The following is a 20,035-nucleotide window of genomic DNA, read 5'->3' as shown; positions in this document are numbered from 1 at the left end:
GAAGGAAAGAACCACCATTCAAACAAAAATAGTTTAAAAAAAAGTATAAAAAGTATTATGGCAGGCCTTGCTGACACTCACAACCACCCAGAAGATTGTGCGCTGGGGAACATACAACCCCAGACAGGAGATGGAAGCCCACAGCTACTGGGATAGTCATAACCAAAAGATAAAGGGAGAATCAGGCCTCTGACAATGAGGCAATGTCATGCTAAAATATTATTATTTAATAATTAGCAATATCATGCTAAAATAAGAGACAGATTTACCTTGAGGATCCACCTCCTTTGCAATCTTCAGAGCATCAGAGTTGGCCAGATCAGAGTTGGCTGGGGATACCGCCAGGATGAGGCAGTTCTCTTTGGTGACAAACTGCATGAGCATATCTCGGATCTGGAACTCAATGTCAGGGGGCTGGTCCCCCACCGGGACTTTTGTCATACCTGGTAGGTCCACCAAGGTCAGGTTCAGGACTAGGCATAGGAAACAACAGGAGAAAACACAAGTGAGAGTTGAGGTAGGACTGTTCAGGTCTAAGGAATACCTGTAGCTGTAATGTCTCCAACACACAATAGGCATGACAGCTGCACACACAACTCAGAAGCAGAGTTTTCTAGTTCTTTTTTGTTACTGCTTAGTAACAACTAGTTCAGTCTGGAGACTAGAAGTGGAACCCAGAAGGCAGAACATGGATATCAGAATTCCAAAGGACAGAGTCTAGAGCAAGCAGTCTTAAGATCTCCTGTTTGACTTGCTGCAAGACTCTGAAAGGTCATAGTTCTCCACATGTCCATTCTCTTATCTGTAAAATGAGGTTAGTAACATCCCACAAGGCTGTTGCAAATCTGGGAGGTAATGATAAAGGACAGCAGATACAAGAGGGGCTCTGGGGACTATCAACACTTTTTTTTGACAGCGTTTATACTGAATGAACACCAAGATTGACTCAGCTGGTGAGCAGCATCATACCTGCAGCCTGAGTCCTACAGCACAATTGTCCAGAGTTGCTACAATTTTCTTATCTCTTGTCATTCCCTTTAAATCACTTGTTCTCAGACTGATCAGGGGAACTCTGTGTCCTCAAAGTCCTTCCTTATATGCTACACTGAAGGAAAAGAGATGATCATAACTCTTGTCACCCCACAGCATAGATTGGGGGAATCAAGAGAGTTGGTTCCACTCATTACGGACTACTCCCAGGATTAACGGGCTCAATCACACACCCCTTATTCAAGCAGTGGTCCTGTCAAAGTCAGCTGGGCCTTCTCCTGAAGGACTATAACATGCAGCCCTATAATTGTTTAATTATCTTATTGAGAAAAAGTCATGCACAAGTCCTACCCAGCCAACTGCTGATGTAGCACCAAGCTGCTGCTTTACAAATGACACCCAAGCAGCTGTTCACATTTAAAAAGCTGACAAATCTGGGACCATTGTTAGAGCAGAATTCTTCCACTGAAAATCAATGGCATATGATGTGGGCACTATCCAGAGAGAACTAAGCAAAGAATATTGCTTACTTCCACGCCAACAGAAGATGAACGCTCTTGAAGAAAGCCACCCTTCTCCCTTTTCCATAGACATTTTTGTTGCATTTCTTGTACCCAGTAAAGCAGTATCAAAAAGTGAGGGGAGACAGCAGCTCTTTACAGCAAAGCGCATGTTGATTGAACAGAGCTGTCCTTTGAGGAGCAAGTTGTTTCTGAAGATAGTTGTTCCAGGGAGAGGTCATTTGCTGGCAGTCATATACTTCAACTGGAGAAAGTCAAAAGACTAGAACGTAGCAGACAAAACCCTTCCAGAAGCATGGCAAAGGCTGGCAGTTTGGTACAGCATGGCCCAGGCACACAGAGATTAGTGTGTGTGTGTGTGKGGGGGAAATCCAAACACTCCCCATTTCATCTCTTCTTTCCATCTTTGCTTCATAACAAAGCAACAACCTGCCTCACCTACCTCCTGACTTCAGATGCTGCATAAGGACTCACCATGGGGAGAGTAGACTCGGAGATTGATGGGCACAGGAGAAATCCCTTTGTTGGAGCCAGTAACACGGTCTGTTTCAGCCTCAATCTCCAAACGGACCTCTTCAAAATCAGTAAATTTCTTTCCTTTGCAGTGTAGGAACTCCCCATATTCTAATTAAACAGAAGCAAAGAGTCAGAAACAGTCATTGGAGTCAATAGAGTAACATTCAATTTTTTAAATGAAAATGTAATGTACTGGAGTAAAAACAAAACAAAACAATAGAACGGTTGAAGGGATAAGGTCTGGCAAAGGCCTCAGCCACTAGAGCCTGACAGGCTTGCAAAAGAAGTAACTGCAATCATGCTACCTGATCAACAGCTGAGAGAGCCTAAAGTGAGCCCAAGAGCTTCCCAGTCCAGCTCTTACCCCAGCAGAGGTGGCATCCTCACTTTTCCTCATTCAGTTAATAATCCAAGCCTTCCTCTATTGGAACTAAGCAAGCTTAGCATGCACCTGCCTGCAGGGATGACTGCCACAACTGCAGTGGAAGTTACCTTGGTACTTAGGAGAGCTTGGGCTAGCTCTGTATTAAAGTGCTAGGGGTAAATAATAGTCTCATGCAATGAGAAGAGACCCACAGAGAGGGAGAGCAAAGAAAACTTCTGACAAGGCAGCTGCTTTTAGTCCTTGAATAGGCTAACCAATCCAAGAACTCTGTTTCAATCCAAAAAGCCCTATTTCAAATTGCCTCACTATTCGAGATAAGAGGACTGCTGTGAAAAGGCCAAGTTCACCTGGCAAGAGAGGAAGAGCACCCTGAAACATTCCCTCACCAGCTTCCTGGATGAGACCTGTAACTAGGGGAAGACTAATGAAAAATACCTCTGCAAGAAAGTAGCAACAACAGTGAACTGCTCAAAAGATCAGCCACAGAACTCTACTAGAGTCTCTCCTCTCCAGACCCCAGTGTTCTTACACTGGGTTTTCAGTGCACTAAACTCATCTCAGTCCCTTATTTCAGGGGATAATCAGCAGGGTCCTCCTAGCCTTTTCGGTCTTATCCACTCATAAAAGTCACAGCTGTAGACATAAAAGAAAATCATGACAAGTGTATGCATGAAACCCTGCCTAATAAATTCAAACAAAATGACTGAGAAGCATTTTGCATCCGAATATTTAATCCATCAGATATTAAACAAGCAGAACTAAAAACCAGCTGCAGGTCATTTTTAGCAAGGAAAGTTCTCATTTGCTTTTTCACACTGAGCAGTGCCACTGATCAAATAATCTTTCTGGACTAAGACAGCAATCCAGCTGGACACACAGGGGAGGCAGCTCACATACCTGTGCTGGAGTTCACCAGCTGCAGGACCAGCGGGCGTCTGGTTACGATACCAGATCCACGTGGCAGAAAGTCCCTGAAATGAAATAAGAAGGTTCAGATGACTGAGTGATTATTTCCTTCCTTTTCCGTGGCTTTTCTGCTTTTATAAGCATTCATGGATTCTAACAGGGCATCTCAGCCATGGGTGTGATAGAGTTTAAGGCACTTAAAGGAGGATGAGGAACTGTAGTTTTGAGGAGGCCGATACCCTCAGCACATCTCCTCTAATCTCATCTCTGACAGGTATAGCTCCCTCAGCTGAAGTTCCAGACTAAAGAGCCCTTTTAATCCAGGTATCTGTATTTTGGAGAAATTAATCTAGGTTTCATCAGAAAGAGAAAGGAGAAGTTGAAGAAGCAGAGGCTGAAAATTAACAACATGCCTCCTTTTGACAAAACACAACTACCCGAGCTATGACAAAAAGCAACACACAACCACACACAACTCACACCCTGTGCTTTTGGGGTTGAGAGGATACTGCATTGTCCCAGTGTGCAAACAGCACATAATCCATCTGAAACAGAATAAAGAGCAGCCAAAGGCTTGCCTCCACCCAGGACTTCTCCTGGCTCCCTGATCGAAACAACTCCTGCCAAGGCAAAAGCAGCAGCAGTTTCTTCCCAAATTCCACGAGAACCCTGAAGTTTTCTGTACTCCAAGTAATTTCAAAGGAAGGAAGCCTCTCTCTATCCTTTTTCCTAATGCTGACTTAGCAGCCACAGCCCACAAGCTCTCCTTTGCTTTTTTCAATCCAAATGCTTCTTTAAGCAAAGCTAGGCATGCTCATTGCATCTGCTGATGGCCTTGCTAGTTTGTGGCCTGGTTTTCAAGTGCTCAGCTGTTCATGCGGCTCTTCAAGAGCCATGGAGCATTTCTGAAAACATGATCAATTTGCTTTCTTGCCCAGTGGGAGAAGCATCCCTTGAAAATTTGGTGCCTACAGCATGGATTTGTTTTTTTTTTTTTTTTTTAAACAAAGTCCTGCCTACACTGCTTGGATTCTAGCACGCAATCCTTCCTCCCTTGGTAGCAGGGACAGTGAATAATTTTGCTAATATCAGCAGATTCCAACTGTTCTGGTGAAAGGGAAATCCAGGCCCCTCAGTTTTGAGTGTTATTTTCTTGCTCTTGTCCTGAATGAACTTATACTTAACAAAGTGAAGATGAGAAATAAGCTTTTGTTTTAACATATCAGAAAAGGACTTGAGAAGTTTGATTTCAGCTCCTGGTTTGGCCACTGATTTCCAATGCAAATTCTTCTATTTCTCTGTACCTTCCTTTCCTCCACTATAAAAATAATTCTCCATCTGTGGGTTGTCAGAATAACTCAGTAATATGAAAAGGTGCAGAGCAACAGTTCTGCACCTCAAGTACAGGGAGGGCAAGGAGGCACCCTACAATATCTCTTCGCACCTCAAAAACATCTGCTGTCAGTTACTGTAAGTCTGGAGTAATGTAACCTCTGGTGCAAACCTACACCAGCTAAAATAAGAGTGTAACCCCTTCTCATTATTTCAAGCTTTTCAGAAGGACAAAGAGTTAACTGGGGTTTGTCTTTCATTTGTTTTTCAAATAATACAGCTCTAGTTTTTTCCATTCCGGCAGGATTAATCCTGGAATCTTTGAGGCATTGCATCATTCTAGCAGCTTTCTGCTGTCTCAGCTTTATTCCTATAGATGTCCGTGGTCAATATGCAAAATAAAGTCCTACTCTAGCATTAGGTTTTAGCATAAGTAATTACAAATATGGAGTTGCACTGACTTACTTTGAATTGATTATACCTGAGCAAGAGGTATCCCATTACTACAGATTCCTTTTTTAGCACAGAGACAGTACTTAAGCTGCTGAACTCCAACTTGCAGTATCAGATCCTACTTTACTGCAGGAAAAGCAGCCACTTGCATTTACATGAAGGAGTTCTCTAGGAATCAAGTTTCTCCTCATGTTGATCTCCAGCTTTTCCTGAAGCTTTCTGCTTTGGCCAGAACTGACTTCTCTGTTGTGCTTGTCACAGCTACAAAAGAAAAATTCAGGGAAAGGCGGATGGAAAACCTGTGTGGCATCTGGATTCTGGCATTATAGAAGACTGATCCAATTCATCATGTAAACTGAGCAACTTCTGGGCTATTCCAAGAAAAAAAATACTAAGTCCTCACACAAAACAGAAAAGCTAAAAAGATAGTCTAATTCAAGATATACTTTTTTCAGTAGTCTTCCTCTGAACACAGTGGGCCAGATACCATTTGAGTAATTCTACTGATTTCATTCAAGATACAAGAAGGATCATTTGCGCCTCCACTTTCTGTTCTTCTGTTATCAACTCTAGCAACTCCACCCTTTGAAATATTAAGTAGTATGTTACTTTACCGTGAGTTGAAAGAACATGTTTATCATGTTATTAACTCAGTATTTTGACCTTTTAGAGTTTTGCATTACAGAATCACACGTTGTTTAAGTTTAACTTCAACAAACTTTACATAATGATATTACTAAAGAAGTATTTTCTCAGTTCCTCATGATGTAAAATTAGACACTTCCTAGTCTTGAGAATCTAGGGCTTGTCTACATGGAGACATTTACCAGCAAAATTAAACCACTATAGTTATACTGATGTTAAAATAAGTCAGTGGGAGTATGCACACCGGGAGTTACTCTGGCAGAACTTCAGGGATAAAGCTACACTATCATTATTCTTCTGTTAAGTCTCCCTTCGTAGGGAGGCTGAAGGTTCATTATCCAAATCCGTAACTAGTCACCTAAATCAGCAGTTTTAGTGCTGTTTTATTTCCAAGTGAAGATATGTGCAATTTGATCCCTAATAACAAGAAATTAATGTGTATTCTTATCCATAAGCTATTGGGAGGCGCATGCAGTTCAACCTGCAAGTTTTTTCCATACTTGACTATCAGAGGTATAGGAGTAACACTGACAAGAGCGTTATAAAACTGATGCACTATCTCCCCATTGCATCCACATTATTTCCTGTTCTTTCATTCATCTCCTTTCTCTCTACAATCTGTTGGACAGACTCTGTCTTCTTCCTCCTGCTCAGGCTAAGCCTTTCAAATGATAGGCACTAAAAAGTAAAGATTAGTAAGTGCTGCGACAAGCTGGCTGGGTGTCAGGGAGAATGCAGTGTAAAGGAACCTTGCCTGCCCTCTTCAAGTAGGCAGAATAAATTGCTTCTGCCAACAAGCTGCAATGACAGAGCCCGTGTGGCATGGACAACACACCCAGTCCAAGTTTTGAGTCCGCTTAGCGGCCAGGGAAGAAAACATGTACATTAACACATATTTGTGCTCCTTTTTCTGGAGAACACAAGTGATGAAGTTAAATCAGAAACAGGGAATCAATACAATTACACTCCAGATGAGTTGGGCAGACAAGAGCAGAAGGGTTAGATAAACTGGCTTATTCAATTCCAGCATCATTTGGGGGGGGGGGGGGAGAGCAGCAGATATAGCATGTGTCTTCAGAGATAACGGGCTGTAAGGCTCCGAGCACTGGAATGACAAGGGCAGCAGGCGTTCCACCTGTACAACAAGGCAGCCTCTAGCATGAGGTCAAAAAGTAGCCTCATTGCATGCATCACTAAAGTGTGGTGCCTGAAATAGGATATTCAGGTAGGTTAAGATCATCAGCCTCCTGTTTTTTCCTCATCCGCTTTGCGCCATGAGAACTAAAAATTACTTTTGTTGTTGTTTAGTTTATGACGTGCTCAAGTGGCAACACAACCCTTGATTTCAAAGCTTTTAAGCAGGAATAGCACCCTATGCTACTTTTTCCAGCTAGGTTTCAACCAGAGTATAAAGGAGATAAAGTTGCAACTAGACAGAGCTATATTCATGCAATAGAGATACTTACTTTGTTTATATCTTTGGCTTACCATCTACGCAAAAGTCCCCATCAGGATTTTGAAGTATCAGTTCTAGTAATGCCTCTCCAAGCATTTTATCAAAGTTGGAAAACGAGACTCAGATCAACTACATTCTCTGAACTGACAGCCAGGGGAAGACATACTTGTTCATATTCCACACTCTCCAAGATCTCTTATTAACTGCTATCAGAGAAAGGATACTGAGCTAAGAAAATTCTTGGTCTGAAGAGGGATAGCTCTCCTCTTCTAAGCCAAGGACGAAAGCTAAGGGAGACAAGTCTTGACAGGTCACAAGCGGAAAAGTTTCAGGCAGAGAAATGACCTGAAAAACACCCATTGTTATGTCTTGCGTTGTTCACTTTTGAAGTGCTTACACRTGTTCTCAACTAGCATCACAGCAACCTCAGGGCAAACCCAATCACATGATGCCTTCCAGTCTTATTTCTATTTTAGTATGCATAGCTGCATTAAAATACAGATTTGGGCTGAAAGCTTGCATTAGTAATGCAATAGCCAAAAGATGTTTGAGGGACAGAAAACAGAATCTAGCTGTTACTGTAAAGCAACACTCAAATGAAATCCAAACATGTCAACATACTAAAACCTATTAAGGCAATCTTGATGTCTTGCAACAATACATTTATGATCAGGGCATTGGCAAGGAGATATCTCCCACAAGTTCCTAAAAATAAATGAAGTTAAACACCCTATACTAAAATCCTTCACGTATTAGGTACCTTGGGATCCTACAGAATAAAAAAGTGGTATTAATGATGGAACAAGCAGATGTTTGCTCTATAAACAAATTTCAGACCTCATTAGGTAACCCGTGTGGTACAGAGGATTAGAAGTTAAAGGTCACATAGACCAAAGTTGTTTCCTTTGGACCAGCTGTAAAACACAGGGGATGCGTTGAATGCTACAAGCAGTTTGTCCTAATGTTGTACGGAAAGGGAAGAGAAATTTTATTAAAGGCAGACAAAAAAAGGCAGGAAATACACCCACATAAGCAGCCTAGGACTTCCTGAAAAGATGTGCATCAAAACTGTCATAAAGTTGCTTGTGTTTATTCACTGTTACTACATTGAGGAAAACAAGACTGCCTCCATTAAAAGCAGAAACTTGCCTGAGCTGGTTTCCTGTAGCAGGATCACATTTGTTCCTAAAGAACACACACAATTTGCTAGTCAAAAAAAATACTGGTTTACTCCTTTGGTCAAAGAAATAATCTCAATCTGATGGTTTCTTGTTAAACAAGAGATATTAGCCCTTTGGAGGAGGAACTAGTCTTCCAGCATCACAGCGATCATTAAGATGATCATCATGGGCATATTGTGCCCGGTTCACCTGCTTTGTTAGGATTAACAGTCTCAAACCTGATAAACACAAGAGAAATAAGGGATTGCATGAGCAAGTCTGTCCCTTCCTGCTTTGCTATAAGGGAATCCGATCACTGTTCTGGTTTTGCGCTTTAAAGCTTAGAGATTCCCCATAACAGCAGCATTTAATCCCAGCAGTACAACATTTGCAGCTCACCTGCCTATGCTTTTGTCGCCATGCCATTCTGTTGATACAGCCCCCTCTTCTCAGCAGTGGGGGAAGATAATAGATGCTAATGGCATCCCTGCATATCAGCTCCAACAGCAGCTGCTTCTCAACAGATGATCTTCCACTGCAAATCTGACCATTGTGCCTTCACTTTCCATCACATTCAAGCAGAAGAGCACCTCTTTCTGGTATCCTCCTTCATGTTGCACATAGAAACCTGCCTGCTTGTAGCAGCTCATCGTTTTAATAATAGCATAAAGGTCCCTTGAGGTTTGTGGAAAGATCAGTATGCAGTACTGACCAAGAAGTTTCATTTTGCTTATAAACATACCCCTGAGAGGAGACTGCATTAATGCAGACCTTCAGGGACAGACCAAGAGAAAGATGCAGCAGGAAAAACTTTCTTATTGCTCATACATTCTAGAGGCTTTAATATGGCCAGGACAAGGCTTTTTGCAATCCATTATGTGGCAGCGCAAACACATTTCTGAGCCCAGCTCTCAGACCAGGAAGAATTCAATTCCAAAACAGGAAGACATGCACAAAACATGCACACAGGCAGACCCAAGAAAATTTGTCAGCTCACAGGATGGGCAGCTAGGACTCCTAAACTTAATATTAACATTAATACTAATTTTGTCAGGGTTTTATTGAGCCTTCTGAACAAATTACTTTGCACCATGGAATTAAAATACATTTGTAGCTCTACATCCACTGATAACCTCTATTACTGAAAGAACTTTGAGTCAGCACATCTCTGTGCAAGACTAGTTTTAGCAAGGAAAAATTAAGTGACTTGACTGAAATTACAACAGGACTTGGGACAGCCAGCAGCAGAAGCAGGCCCATGCTTCTGCTCTTTGTTCTAACTGAAACACAGACCAAATGCTTCCACTAACACTTACCTTCCTTCCCTCCAGGGAAGCTGGAAGGCTTGCAAAGCTGCCTATAGTGGGCTTTGAAATATGACTCAAGTCCTGGTCTAGATATAACCAATCCAGCATCCTTGCAGTTCAGTGTTTGTCAGTCTTTTGAGATTCTTGGACTGAATGCACTAGAGAAGGTAAAGCCTCAATTAAAAAGCCAAAGCAGCAGCTTATGAAGACATAAAAGGAACTCCAAAGAACAGAAGAGAGAACACCACCATCTGATCATTTTATTTCCATTTGATTTCTTATTAACTATTTGCACACAAATAGGGTATTAAGGGATGCAATTAACCCCCAGTTTGGACTGTATTAGTTTCAGGAGATTGAGATTCACACAGCATCTAGAATTTTTTCCACACAGTTGTTTCTGGTTTTTAAACCTAGTATTTATTTTTTGCATTCTGGTGGAGCCCAGGGACAGCAATTGGATCAGAACTTCATTCCACAAAGCACTATGCCAATACACAGCAACAAATACAGTTCCTGCTCCTACAGACTTTTCAGTCTACTTACACAATTCAGACATGCTCCTGTTTTTAAGGTCAGAACTACTTTTGCTTCATCTGTCAAGTCTTATAGTTAATCATCCATCATTCACACAGATCAGCAAGAGTTCCCCATTTTAACTCACTGTGCGGCACCATGCATTACAAGAATCTCAATACAATCTAGGGGAATCATCAGGGAAGTCATGGGTCAAAGACACTAATTGTACTGAATGGCAACATTTACATCTGCTTGATATAGGCTGCATTTTTATCAACAGCTTACACATCTCAAATGCACTTCATCTCACAGCACAACAGCTAYGTTTTCAAACATATTCTTACTCCAGCATGTCTTTCTAAAATGGATCTTTAAAACACAGGCTGATTCCTATAAGACGCATATCAGCCACAGAATATCTATAAGGCACAAGACATTTAATACAAATGTTATTGACTGCTAAAAACAAGCACCTCAGAAATGGTAGGTTTTCCATTTCTTGAAGACTAACTCAAGCCTGGCTCTCCTTCATAACAGGCATTTTTAGTTCTCCCAGATGGTACAGAAATGCAGAACAGCATGCTCCCTCGAGAACATTTACCTGGTCTCTGATCCTTCAAACTGTATGCAAGTACCTTCATAAGAAACTCACTCACATGTGGTGCAAGAGTAAGGACAAGTTTGTTTTTCCCTCTGCCACCTAACAGGCTAGTAAGAGAGTTGCATTACAGACCGACTTTTCTCTCCTTTCCTGTTGACTGTGTGGCCCCTAGGAGCTCTTATTTCCCCTGAAAAGGAGTACWATWCAAAAAAAAAAAAAAAAAAAAAGAAGAAGAAAACACAAACAGCAAGAATTTAAGAACAGGTGCATTATGAACAAAAGCACTCAACCTGTTGTTCTAATACTTTTTTTCCCTCTACCTTTAGCTTTCATCCTCCTTTCATGCTGCATCATGTGAACTTGGGCACCAGTCCTACAGAATCGTAAAGCACATGTAAGTCTCATTCCTAAGTAGCCATGTTCTTTCCATGAAGGACAGCACTTTTAGACTCAGAAGTTTAAGTCAGGGGATATGTATTATTTATCTGTACATCTCTAGACCACAGTGAGTTTAGCCTTGACCCAGGGTGAAAGAAAGAGCAAATTCATAACCACTTGGTATAAGTTCGTTAGAGTGTAATATGGTACTGGTCACACAATGAATACAATAGATCTTTATTTCTATATGCAAGTACTCCATATTCTATCATACTGGCAATGTTATTGCATACAATGATTCATTATTTAAGAATACAATTGTGAAAAATAAAGACAGGCAATAGTTCATGAGTATAATATACACATGTTAGCAGAAACAAAAACAAAACAGAAGGAGGCCTCCCACTGCCTTGCACCTTGAGTTGCTATTTAGAGCGCTGCAAAGAGAGGTTAACACTATTGTGCTGACTTGGAGCACTTACAATGGCTGTGCAGAGCGATCCTGGCACCCAAACAGTATCTCCAACACCTAGACATTCCTCCCCAATACAGCTCTCCAGATCAGTAGCCAAGAAGGGCCAAGCAGACTTCTCTGAGTTTGCCTTACATCAGATGAGTTCCCAGAGACTGTCAGACCAGCTTCACAGGTGCTCTCCCAGCACTGCAAAGCACTAGTGCGAGTACAAGCTGAACCCATTCAGAGCATACTAAAGATTTACACACAAGAGCCAGGAGGGATGTATAATGAACTAGAAAGAAGCTCCCTAAGTTTGCAGCTTCTTGTAGTCCCCTATCTGCATCAAGTCCTTCTATTCCTTTGCACAGTCTTGCAGTTGATACCAGCACAAGTCCCTGCAAACATGAGGGGCATTTTGTTTGAGATGCCTCTATTAAGATTTTATGCACAGACCGAGGCACTGTGGTCTTCAAACGTGGAAAAAAAAAAAAAGTCAACTGTGCTAATTCACTGTACCAAAAAAAAATAAATAAATAAACGAAGAAATAGAACCTGTTATCTACCACACACACATTCTGCTCCAGAACTGACCTTATGATATTCGCTGCAAGAATCACCTTTCCCCATTTTGTTGTTGTTCCCCTTCTACAATTGAACAGGATGTGTGATATTTTGGAGCTCTACTGCATCTTTTTCCCATGCTATGCTCACTTTATTCAAAATGAGAAGAAGTAGCATGTTGAGAGTTATACATGAAGTAAATAAAATCGCATGAGCAAGCTATATCTACTGCAAAAGGCAATAGGAAACACAACAAAACACACCCCACGTCACATGCTTTGTGCCAAGAAGACAGGAAACCTTACACCTTGCAGACTTCCCTCTCCAAGAGGATCCAGCTCCGTGGAAAGCTGGATTGGTGGCTGTTTAAAAGCCTACGCAGAACAAATTCAGCGAGTGCAACCCAGGTCCTAGTGAACAAGCATAATGGTGGGTTTTGTCCCACTGATATGTGGGAACAAATGACTTGCACAGACAGCCTCCACGAAGAGCCAACAGCTGAATGAGCTTCCATCTCAACCACACGTTGAGATGGGTTGTCTTCTCAGCATGGGACACAGCAAAATTGCCTGGCCACTGATCTAGATCTATAGAGGTGACATAATCCAACCTATCCTTCTATCCCCTTCTTGGGCGAAGATGTTTTTGGTCAAGCATAGATCTTTTTTCCTATGGAACAGGAGAAAGCCTCTGTCACTGAAAGGCATTGCGATATTTATTTTATGTGCTCTTGTAGGTCTCCGGGAGGACCCACATGCTCTCAACATCGAAAATGTTAATCAAAAGCGAGGGCCCCACTCGGAGCATATTTGTTGAGGTAAGGGCGGGCTGAAGGGGCTCAGACAACCAAGCAGGGGATGGGCCCAGTGTTCTCTCAGGTCACCAGTGTTTTAGTTGCAGTGGCTGGGTTCAGACCGCAGCACCTTTATAAGCAATGCTACTAAAGTGAAAAGAAAGTGCATAGCAATTTTTGCATGAACATTTGCTTAGAAACAGCTCTTCTCTCCCTTGCCCTACCCCTCCCACCAAATCTCTTCCAGAGCGTACTAAATTTTGCTTCTCTGGCTTATYTCTGACTGCACACACTAGCTCCCAAGAGTCATTACAGTCATTTCCTCTCTCATTCATTCTATTCACATCTCCTCTCTTTGCAACTCACTCAGCCCCTTTCCTGCACATGTCTCTATGCAGGTCTCTGGAACCAGTGGGATAAGATAAAAAGGTTTTTTTTATTATTTACTGTTTACTTTGATTTGAATCCTTAGGGTTGATTTCTTTTTCACACTCCACTAGCTTCAGGGTAAGTCAAAATCTGGACAAGAACTGCATGCATTGTGCCAAGTCATAGCTAAACTGGAGACTGTGCGCAAGTTAAGCTGATTCAGAATTACAGAGCTTCATGCCCGTACTGCCTTCACAGTGCAAAGGATATCCAAGAAAGTCAGGAGCATTCTTGCAACTTAGGGTATTCTGCTTTCTTCTGATGGCCTGTGGGCCTGCCAGCCTGCACCAGAGTGAACTGACACAGCTGAGAGTTTACCCTGAGGATTTCTGCTGCTGTATGCCTAAAGCAATTTCAGGGAAGCCAGCATTACCCTAGCTTTATGCTGGTATACCTTACAGCAGGATCTGGCTTGACTTTTCAAGGTGTACTATATATTTTTAGATAACCTGAAAGGAAGGAGAGATGTTGCCATATTCTTGATACACCCCTGCACTGAACTCAAAAACAAGAGTTACTGCATTCAATCAGCTTGCTGGCTGTGTTACAAAGCGTACAGCAAGGACTTCTGATACAGAGCTGCACTTCATCCTCAACTCAATCTACACAACCTGCACTAAAGTCTCTATGCACAGTGCAGGGGGACAGAAGCAGAGCAAATGGAATTTCTCTCCCTTTGAGAAGGTGACATAGCTCCTGTACCATAATCATAGGAGGGGAGGAAGAGAATAGGCAAGGGAGCCTCTAGCTACCGTTTTTTTCCTTCTTGCTAATTGTATAGAGAAAAAGTGAAACAATTAAAAGAAAAAAAGAGAGGAAATCAGTGGTTAATTGCAATAAAAGCATGCTATTGTGGCTGCTCATGGACCTACTAATGGCCCTAGAAAAGCCACGTGACTTTTGCGGTGAAAATACAAAACAACAAAGAAAAAAAAAGCAGTGATCACATATGAGGAGTGTAAAATCCTCAGAGCCTTGAAAAATAAACATTTCCTATTAAAATAGGCTTCTGAGCACTCCCCTGATGAGCAGGTCTAGGTTTGGAGTCACTGCCCACCTCCCTACATCAAGGGAGGAAGCTCAAACACCGGCACTACCACTTTACCAGCTTTCCATGGTCTGCTTTCCTCCCAGCTAAAAATCTAAGCTTTCCCTTTCAGAATCATCACTGTGGCCTAGATGGGCAAGTGCCCTTAGGAGATGAGAAAGTCTGTGGCATACAAAAGGTCTAAGCCAGCCCCTTCTAAGGATCAGCACTAGAATCTCATACAAGGGCACAGGACCCATTTAGAGAGACTCAGTACTGCAGACCAGTATGAATATAAGATTTTTAGTAAGTATTGTTTTCATTCAAACCTGAAAGATGTTTGTAGTCTTGCTTTGATTCCTTCTCCGGTATTGTGAGATTAGCTTTCATTTTAGCAAAAAGGTTTTAAGATCATCACCTAGTCATAGGACATCAGGTGTTGGAGCTTTCTGAAAAAGAGTACACCACGTATCACAAGATATGCATTAATCTCAGACAGGCTTCAAGTTTTGCTTGTTGCTGAAAGATCTCAGCTTCCCCCAGTCCCTGCAGGCACCACAGATAGCACCAAGCTCTTGCCTAGAAGACCACGTGCTGAAGTGTGAGCACAGGTCATTACTCTGGCCATCATCTCTGAAGATCTGGGCAGGATATACAGGCATAGCTGCCTGTAATGTCATTCCCCCTCCTTTCTGGTCAATAGCAACCAAGGTTAATTCTTTGCTTCTAAGTGCCATGGAGGGCTTGTGACCCTGGGAATCCTGGCACACAACCACGGTGCCTTGTGTTATCCCTGCTGAGGAAGGCTGCAAAGGGAACAGATTGGATCCACATGCTCCTCTCCTAGTTGTGTGATCACTGACTAGATAGATAATCCCTTCATGGGCGGCTGCTCTACGATTGCAGTACAGCAACCAATCCAATCCGAGAGCCAGAACCAGGCCCAGGGGGATAATTCCCCTCCTACTACCCTACAGCATGGTGAAGTCTACTTGTTTCCATAGAAACAAATCAGTTTGATGTCCACACAGTCCCTGCATCCCTCACTGCCATATCTCAGCCTCAAGCTGCTGAGGCTAAGAGATTTAAGCAAATGTCTACAGGTTTAGGTCAAGAGATCGCAGGAGAAACAGGAGGAATTCCAGGCACATTAAACTCACCGTCTCGCCTGAGATGCCACTTATTTCAGCTGATGTCTGCTGTGAGAGAATTAACCAGGAACATACTTTCCCTCCTCCATTTTGAGGATTGACTTATCTGCCAGATCTCCCCTGCAGATGGGTTAGTCCTGAATACACAAGGACATAAAACACAGATGGGAAAGGCATACAGGACGCTCCACCACCTCAAATGCACCTGTGAGCCAATTTCCTCTTTGTATTTTTGCAGATAACAACTGTAAAGGGATTTTCTTGTTTGAAGCTCTGCATTTTACTGAGGAAGATTATTTAGAGAGTGGTGCAGCCTACAGTGCAATGCCTGGTCTCAAAAAGTCACTGCCCATTATAGTAAATGCCGCATTGACTCTAGGCTGCAGCACTGGCGAAGGCAAGAGTCTTGACACTATAAAATGCAGCACTGCCGCCGTGCAGCTTCCTCTGGGATCTTTGGAGGAATAGAAAGCAAAGTCCTGATCTGGCTTACTGCCTTGGGATATTCAAGGCAAAGAAAAACAGAGCACTGATTCTACATGACAATATCAGGAACTCAAGGGAATAAACAGCCCAGCATATTCTGAATGGATGTGGCAGCAAGGATTACACATTTGTGGAAAATGCAACTTCGATTTCAAGGCTGGCAATTCTCGGGGGGAAAACAAGGCTGGTTTCACTTTAGGGGATTGGCATCTTCAACTTGATTTAAAAAAAACAACAAAACCATATAGCATCAGACCTGGGTGGTGATACTAGGATTCAAGGGAACAGTGACTACAGCACTGCCTGGGTCCAGAGGTCTCAAGAACCACAGTTACAGGAAACACTGCAGCAGCATGATGTATTCCCACCCCAGAAGCTGCAAGACCCTTCTCTCTGCCAGGCTGATTTTTCACCATTATAGCATGAGAGTATGTTTTCCTTCTACTCTCACTGAAAAATATACACACTGGCAAAAGCCACCATGTACATAGTTTATTCTACTATGTACCTTAGCCTGCAAGGCTTTATCTCCAGAATCTGCAACTTCCAGACAATAGTCTTCAAGAGGACAATATTAGGCATCAGCAACACTCTAGAACATCAAATTAACCCCATCCTGATGGCAGTAGTGAAGAGATCCAGTTTTTATGGCCATAACAGTAAGTCCATGACCCGGCATCTTTGCTTGTCTCCTCCTCAAGCTGCACTGAGCTGTCATAATTCTGCAGTAACACTGCTCTGCTTTGGCACAAACAAACCTACTGATAAATCTTGGCTTTATCATAACAGAAGAAAGCTGCAGCCCTGCAAAACATGACCTGTACAGCATCTGCAACTTGAGGGGGAGAAAACAAAAGGACAAGATGCACAATAAAACTTTGGAGAGGAATAACTGATGGGAAAGCACAGCCACAATAACACACTAGGATTAACATGTGCTAAGACTGCTGAGCAACAGGCTGACCTTGCTATTTCCCACTACCAGTGCCCTAATTTGTCCTAGCTCTCTGGAGTCAGGCTGCAGCTGAGTCTAGACTCAAAGTTGTCCTGCAGTGAAGTCTCTCCTGGGTCAAGGGATATCAATAGATTGCGCAAAAAGGACTAATATTGAAGGCATTCATTACACCAAGACTCAGCACCTGGAACACTGCATTTTCCAGCCTCTGATAAATGGAAGCTTGCTTCTTGGAACCTCTAGGACACTGGATAAAGAGGGGTTTTTATCCCCCTTTTTTGCCATTCTCTCCTTTAGAGAAGGAGATCTAGTATAATGGCAGACTCTAAGATACCAGAGACTCATGGGTAAGCGGTATCTTAGATTTCTCATCAAAACTCCACTACCTCTGGAGTCCGCGTATTTGCTGCAAGACCTAAAAGGAGAACAAACGTAGCTCGAGGGACATTCCATCACTGCAGTATGACACTTCCTCCACTCCCAGACAGCAGTGAGTGCTAGGAGAGGAGACTGTCTCCCCAGAGCTGGAATGCCTTTACGGGGGTTACACAGAACTGAAAGGGTCTACTGGAAAAGGCAGAAGCACTTTGCTGAGCCCACTAATAAGAACCTAAAGGGAAGCTGTATGAGGAAAGGGGCAGAGATATCAAGCCATGATGTGCTATCACATATTTATCCTGCATCAGAGGTAAGAGGTGGAGTGTATTGTGGACAGCAAGGTAGACCAATTCCCTGTGAACAGTCCAGGCAGGAAGGACAGAGTTCTGCAGGGTAAGGAGGTCATGCAACACTCAGGCATCCTGCTGAAGCTGTTTGAGGTGCATGGCCGCCCTGCAGAGGGCATTTAAGATGCTGATGTGCATCTCTATTCTGCCTGGAGAAGTAGTATGCAGGAACAGTGCCAAGCTCCTTGCTATACACTGCACCTCTGCAGTTTCAGATATAATTAGGATCACCCTGGCTGGAAACATGGTGCATCAGAGACACTGCTTCTTAAGCCCTTGAAGAATAACAAACCAACAGACTGTGTGCTAACAGCTTTAGGTCAGAGAAAGTCAGAGGCATTAAACTGTACTTAAACAAAACAAACAAACAAAAACAAACAAACACACACAAGATTTTTCAAGCTACATAGAAATGAAAGTTGGATCAACAGTCCCAGGAGAGAAGGCATTCTGTCTCTCTGGCTGGTCCCACCTAAGGGGATGCCTCTGCCAGGGTATATATCCTTTCTGATCAACCAGTGGGACAGCTTTCCTCAGGTTCTAGGGAATATTTTCATCTCTCTGGTCAACTTTGGGGCAGGGGCCACAGGAAATGACAAAGAAAAGCAAGTTTATATACAGTACACATACACAGGATTTCTAAAGGGGTCCAAACACTCATGGATAACATTTTAGGGTTTAAATTCAAAAAGCAGGGGGAGGGTTAAAACCAGCACTGTATGTTCATGGGCACTCTGAATCTATAGGGAAATTATGGTGCAGTGACCTGGACAAACAGGCCAGTCTTCTGGTCTTCCATTCCTTTCCCTGTTCGCCACAGGAAAAGCATTTATTTGATTCCCTTCCCCCAATATTCCCCCACTCCAAACCAATACACTGATTTCTAATAGTATTTGCTTTTGCCTGTCCAGGTGTCCAGTTTGAAATCAAAGCTGTCCAAATAGCAGATTCCAAAAGATGACATGCTAAGGCAGCACCTCACTTTTTTGGGCCTAAATCTCCTTTAAATAGTCTATAAGAATTCATACAGGGAATGGACCTCCTTCTCCAACATGAGTTTGGAGTGCCAGGTAGTTTGCAGGCCTGGCATAACAAATGCATCACGTGTGAACATGCATAGACGGAGTGATCCCTAGGAACAGGAACACCAGGTCAAAGTAGCGTAGCCTGAAGGGAAAGAGAAATCCTGCTGGGATCTCTTGTGAGAACTGCACTGATGTAGAAGAGGTGACCTGAGTTTCAGCCCTAGAGCTGCAGCATCAGCTCTGCAGCATGACCCATGTCACGCACCAATCCCTAGAAGTTGCTCTGCACTTCAGTACGTACCGATCCCCTCCTCACCTCTAGCGATAACCCCACTGCGACAGATCTCCTCAAGGCCACCACCATGCCCAGGCAATTCCCAGCTATTCATAGAGAAGCTTCTATTAAAAGTAAAAGCACAATCAGCTTAAGAAACAGCCTGAGATTACCCTAACATGTTTTAGAATCAAAGGGCCCCATCCTGACTCACAGCAGTGCAAGTTGCTCAAGTCTCAAGCAAGTTAGTGGAGCTAAACACTAGTATAAAAAAAAGTTACAGCTTCATTTTCTACAGGCTCCATTCTGAACAGGGCATCCGGTATACCCCCCTGCTGATAGAGAACTGTTCTTGAGCCAGCACTCGGGTGGCAAAGGGACAGTTATTTTCATTATAAGCCCCTGTTCATAGAGGTTTATAATTACCTGGGTAAGGAAGCACTCCCTCAGCTGAAACAGCCTGTTGATTTGTTGCCAGAGCTCTGAGCCAGGTTGTAAAAAACTTACTGTCTTTACACGGGCAAGAGTGGCGGGAAAGCAAAGGGGAACTGCACAAAGACTCCAAAATTTTGCCCTTAGGACTCTCTTCCTTGTGCTTAGAAATTCAGCACAGCCTTTCCCTGTCCTGATCCCCTGCCTCAGAGAAAAAAAAAGTTTTTCCTAGTGCTCCCCCAGGTAGATTAGCTCTGCTGTACAAGTGCTTGCAGATGTTGAGAACCGACTACTCTGCATCCTTGTAGACTTCTGCCTGTTGAGGCTTTGAGAAAGTTTGTTAATGTAGCTGAGAAACTGCTCCACGATACAGCTGCAGTTTATGCTCAACTTTTACACCACATTTGAGCAACACTGCCTGGCTCTTCAGCCAAAATCCACAGCAGTATCAGCTTAATATCCGCTATGTCTTCTCTCAGGCAGCCCATATACTACTCCGGCTCCTCTTATATCAAGATTCAGTTTCACTGCCACAAAACGTCTGTACCGGC

At 42.9% G+C, this 20,035-nt stretch overlaps 1 protein-coding gene across 3 annotated transcripts in view; it reads right to left on the bottom strand.

Moving 5' to 3' along the window:
• DNM1 (dynamin 1) overlaps positions 1 to 8,844 on the bottom strand; it is a 52,683-nt gene extending 43,839 nt beyond the window's left edge. For 2 of the 3 annotated variants that reach the window (XM_026059737.1, XM_026059738.1), the window contains exons 1-4: positions 8,764 to 8,844; positions 3,310 to 3,383; positions 1,986 to 2,135; positions 270 to 473 (exon numbers count right to left, since the gene is read on the bottom strand). In XM_026059737.1, coding sequence (XP_025915522.1) covers positions 270 to 441 — 172 coding nt within the window. In that variant the 5' untranslated portion in view covers positions 442 to 473; positions 1,986 to 2,135; positions 3,310 to 3,383; positions 8,764 to 8,844. Of the gene's footprint in view, positions 1 to 269; positions 474 to 1,985; positions 2,136 to 3,309; positions 3,384 to 8,763 lie in introns of those variants that run through there. The other variant, XM_026059739.1, reaches the window with a different exon arrangement.
• Positions 8,845 to 20,035: the final 11,191 nt, after the last annotated feature.

This window comes from Apteryx rowi, unplaced genomic scaffold (assembly GCF_003343035.1).
Source record: "Apteryx rowi isolate R43461 unplaced genomic scaffold, aptRow1 scaffold_16, whole genome shotgun sequence".
Taxonomy (NCBI): domain Eukaryota; kingdom Metazoa; phylum Chordata; class Aves; order Apterygiformes; family Apterygidae; genus Apteryx; species Apteryx rowi.
The sequence above is the reverse complement of the archived record's forward strand: the minus strand, read 5'-3'. Positions and strand labels throughout refer to the sequence as shown.